Source organism: Nannospalax galili, unplaced genomic scaffold, assembly GCF_000622305.1.
Source record: "Nannospalax galili isolate Female #2095 unplaced genomic scaffold, S.galili_v1.0 scaffold15543, whole genome shotgun sequence".
Taxonomy (NCBI): domain Eukaryota; kingdom Metazoa; phylum Chordata; class Mammalia; order Rodentia; family Spalacidae; genus Nannospalax; species Nannospalax galili.
Window position 1 is genome coordinate 9,120 of NW_008349664.1, and position 4,575 is coordinate 13,694.

The following is a 4,575-nucleotide window of genomic DNA, read 5'->3' on the forward strand; positions in this document are numbered from 1 at the left end:
TCTTTTATACTTAGCAGCAAAGCAGAAAACAGATATGGTACTTACCTAGTTTGACTACATAGTTGATAAATCTCTGGATACAAAACTAGAAAGGAACAAAGAAATTTGTGATCAATATTATTGAATTGTGAAAACAATTTACATAGCTCGGAAGTCAAATTATGAAAACTCTAAAAGGTCCAACCACCTTACTTTTCTGCATGTCTATCAAAGTAGAAGAAAGAAGCCAGCAAGGTTGGGAAGATACACTCAGGACAAGGTGGGCTCTTTCAAGCACACAGGCAAAATGGACCCACACAGAGAAGCTCCAACAACAGAACCGTACAAGTCTGTAAACCAGGCAGCTAGTGCAGCGGTTTTCAAACTGGGGTTCACATACATCTGAAGCAACTAAAGTGACACTTGGTCAAGACTAAAATTTATGATAATTACTCATTCCTATAATCCTAGCACCCAGCAGGCAGAGGGAGGAAGACTACCATAAGATTGAGGCCAGCCTGGACTACATAATAAGTATTAGACCAACCAGGGTTACATGGTAGACTGTCTCAGACCATACCAGAAATCCAAGAGAATTAACTTCTCAATCCTCAACTTTCAGAAGTGCTTAAAACAAGAGAAAACATGTAATTTGTATGCAAATGTAAACCCAGGCATGGTTGTCCATACTTGTTATCCTAGTACTTAGAAGACTGAGGCAAGAGAATCTAGTTTGAGAATAGCCTGGACTACATAGTGATTTCTAGGTCAGTCTAGGGCTAAATAGTGAGATCCTTGTCTAAAAAAGAAAACAAAACAGAATCAGAAAATCAATTAAAAAGAATTCCTCCAATTAATGGATAATAAGCCTCTTGAAAACCAGAGCTTTAAATGTTTTTTGCCTTCAACATTGTTCTTCAGGTTGTCAGCTGAAAATCATTATACATCAAGTAGTCTATGATTTTGGCATATGTCTCAAAAATGTTTGAAGATCTGAGTGACATTGCTCTAACAAACTTCCAATCTTATCTATCAAAAATTAAAAAAAATATGTGTGTGTGTGTGTGTGTTTGTAAGTGCATGCATGTAGTCTGGGGTAGGTGCCATGCTTGTGTGGAGGCAGAGAACTTTTGCCATTCTGCCCTTTTCTTAGACCAAGGCGAATTCAGGTTTGAAGATTGAATTCTGGTCATCAGGCTTGTGAGAAAAGATCTTTCACCCACTGACCCATCTCACTGGTCCATCATCTACTAATTTATATGAACAGAGTTTCACAACACTTCTCTAAACAAAACACAGATACTGACTGGGTATGGTGGCACATGTAATCTCAGCACTTGGAAGGCAGAGGCAGGTAGATCTCTATGAGACTGAGGCACCAGTTTGGTCTTGAGTTACAGGCCAGCTGGGGGACCTTGTCTTGAAGAACCAAAACCAAAACCAACATAAACACAAACACAGATGTAGTACTGATGTGAACCTTAACAAATCCTGGCACTCACTAAATAGACATGGCTGACCTGGAACTTGATAGGTAGACCAGTCTGGTCTTGATAGTCCATGTTGGCTCTGAAATCACTGTGTAGCCCAGGATGGCCTTACATTCTCTATTTTCCACCTAAGCCTTCTGAATGTTGGGATTACAAGCATGTGCTACCATACCCAGCCACATCATGACTTTAAGTAACATCCAATATTCATGAACAAACTGATAAAAAAAAAAAAAGAACCACAATTATTTCAGTAAGGGATGTATTTCTGTTGTGGTCTTCTGCAAGAGCAGCCAGTGCTCTTCACTGCTAAGCCATCTCTCCAGCCCAAGGGATGTATTTTCTTTTTTTTGTTCATGTTATTATTTATTATTTTTATTTCATGTGTATGAGTGTATTGCCTCAATGTATTTAAGTATACCATGTGCATGCAATGCCTGTGGAGGTCAGAAGAGGGTGTCAATAAGACAGTTGTTAGCTGCCATGTGGGTGCTGGGAATCAAATCCAAGTCCTCTACAAGAGCAGCCAGTGCTCTTAAGCACTGAGTCATCTCTCCAGCCCCATCAAGGGATGTATTTTCATTAACATTTACTTTCATGTTGAAGAATATTTATCAAAAACATGTAATATTATGATTTTAGTCAATTGTATACTAGATGGAAATAAAATTCAACATAGAATAAAATTTTATTTTTTTATTTAGAAAAATTTAATTTATTTTATTTTATGTATATGAGTGTTTTGTGTGTATGTATGTAAGTAAACCACATGCATGAAATGCCCACAGAGGCCAGAAGGCATGGGATCTCCTGAAACTGGAGTGGTTATTAGCTGTCATGTGGGTGCTGGGAACTGAATCTCGGTCCTCTGCAAGAGCAGCCAGTGCTCTTAACCACTGAGCTATCTTCCCAGCTCCCATTTATTTATTTTTTTAACTTAAAAATGTATTAGCATTACCTTTAGACTGGTGTACAATATATGCAACTGTCATTTCATTGTGATTGACTGAATTATTTGTGGGAGTATTTGCAAAAAAATAATTAACAGAATAGTCTCCTCTCCTCCTTGTGCGCTGAAATGATGCCCAAGATGAAGACTGAACTAAATTGAGAAAGTAGAGTGTCAACTCAGCATTCAAACCCATGGTTTGTTCATTTTTTTGATGGTTAATAAATATTTTTAAATGAATGAAGAGTTCACTGGAATTAATTTATAAGCTAGAGGTTAAATGATGTAAAGGTAAATAGGCTGGGTGTGGTGGCACATGCCTTTAATCCCAGCACTCGGCAGGGGCGGATCTCTGTAAATTCAAGGCCAGCCTGGTCCACATAGTGAGTTCCAGGACAACTGGGGCTAGAGGGAGACCCTGTCTCAAAAAGACCAAAACAAACAAACAAAAAAACAGTAACATGAGGGGCTGGAGAGATGGTTCAGCAATTAAGAGCACTGGCTGTTCTTGCAGAAGACCAGAATTCAAATCCCAGCACCCACATGGCAGCTAACAATCTTCTATAACTCTATTTCAGGGGATCTGGCACCCTCTTCTGTCCTCCAAGGATATGCATGACACGGGTACACTTATACACATGCAGGTAATACAGTCATACATATAAAATAAAAATAAATAAAAAAATTAAAAATATAAATAAAATTTAAAAAGTAACATGATTACACTGAAAAACTTTGTATAGGTTGGAGAATTTGGAAAGGGAGTGAATTCTAAACTCACATTCATCAACAGGAATAAATTTCACAGCATTGTTGAAGCTTGGCAGTAGTTTTGTCAGTATTTATTTACTTTTGAGACAGTCTCCCTGTAGCCCCCCTGTAGTCTCAGTCGGCCTGGAACTCCCTGACCTTGATCTCATAGAGATCTGCCTGCCTCTGCCTCCAGAGTGCTAGGGTTTAAAGGCGTGTGTATTTCATGTAGGCAGAAAAGGCCGATCTGGAATTCCTGAGTCTCTTGCCACCACATTAACATACCAGGCAGCCCTAGCTTTTGACTCATCTACTTTACCACTTGAGTGAAAGCTCCTGGTGGGTGGTTACTAGCTTTACTGAAATTATGCAGGGCTAGCAAGATGGTTCATAGGTTGCACAGGACCTGAATTCAGTTCCCAGGACACATGGTGGGGTGGCTTACAAGTGCCTATAACTCCAGCTCCAGCAGATCTGATGCCCTTTTCTGGCTTCTGAGGGCACCTGAATTCATGTGCACATACACATAAATAAAATAAGTATGTATATGGCATAAATTATTATATTCCAGCTCAGGTTCTGTCATATGAGCAAACCAAAGCTGATCTTTAAATTGGAGCAAGTTGGTCAATGGAGCACAGCAGAGGCCTCAGTTTAGAGCCTCGCAGCAAGTGGGAAAAGATGGCTGAAGTAGGGGAAAGGTTTAATGTGGGTACGGCACTACTTCTCCTCCCATATATTTTCTGACACTCTCACCGACAAAATGATTAACTTTTGAGTGGGCAAGATGGCTCTGTAGGTAAGGGCCCTTGCTGCCAAGTCTTGAGGATCTGAGCTCAATTCCTGGATCCCACATACTGGAAGGAGAAAACCAACTCCCCAAGTTGTTTTCAGACTTCCACAGTTCAAGAGTACGTACACACACACACACACACACACACACACACACACACACACAATAAATAAATAAATAAATAAGTAAATGCAACAAACAATAGAATAACTTTTGTTTACAATGAAGATATCCTAACTTTGAGACTAGAGAGATGGCTCATCAGTTAAGAGCACTGACTGCACTTACAGAGGACCCAGGTTTGATTCCTAGCACCCACATGGCAGCTAACAACTGTCCATAATTCTAGTTCCAGGGGACCCAACGTCCTCTCCTAACCTCAGAGGGCATTGCATGACACGGGTGCATTTACACATATGTAGACAATACACTCATACACATAAAATAAAAAAATAAATAAAATACTTAAAAAAAAATTAACAAGAGCAGTCAGTGCTCTTGACCACTAAGCCATCTCTCCAACCCCTAAACAAAATATTTTTAAAAAGATACCCTAACTTCCAGTATCTCTGTGATCTAGAATTTTACCTTCAACTGGTACATCTCAGGAACCA

At 39.5% G+C, this 4,575-nt stretch overlaps 1 protein-coding gene across 1 annotated transcript in view; it reads right to left on the bottom strand.

The window, feature by feature from the left end:
- The window catches only part of Npl (N-acetylneuraminate pyruvate lyase), a gene marked incomplete at its 5' end in the record, with an annotated part of 13,553 nt that overhangs the window by 7,224 nt on the left and 1,754 nt on the right, over positions 1-4,575 (bottom strand). The window contains 1 exon segment of the mRNA XM_008847045.3: positions 46-85. Coding sequence (XP_008845267.1) covers positions 46-85 — 40 coding nt within the window.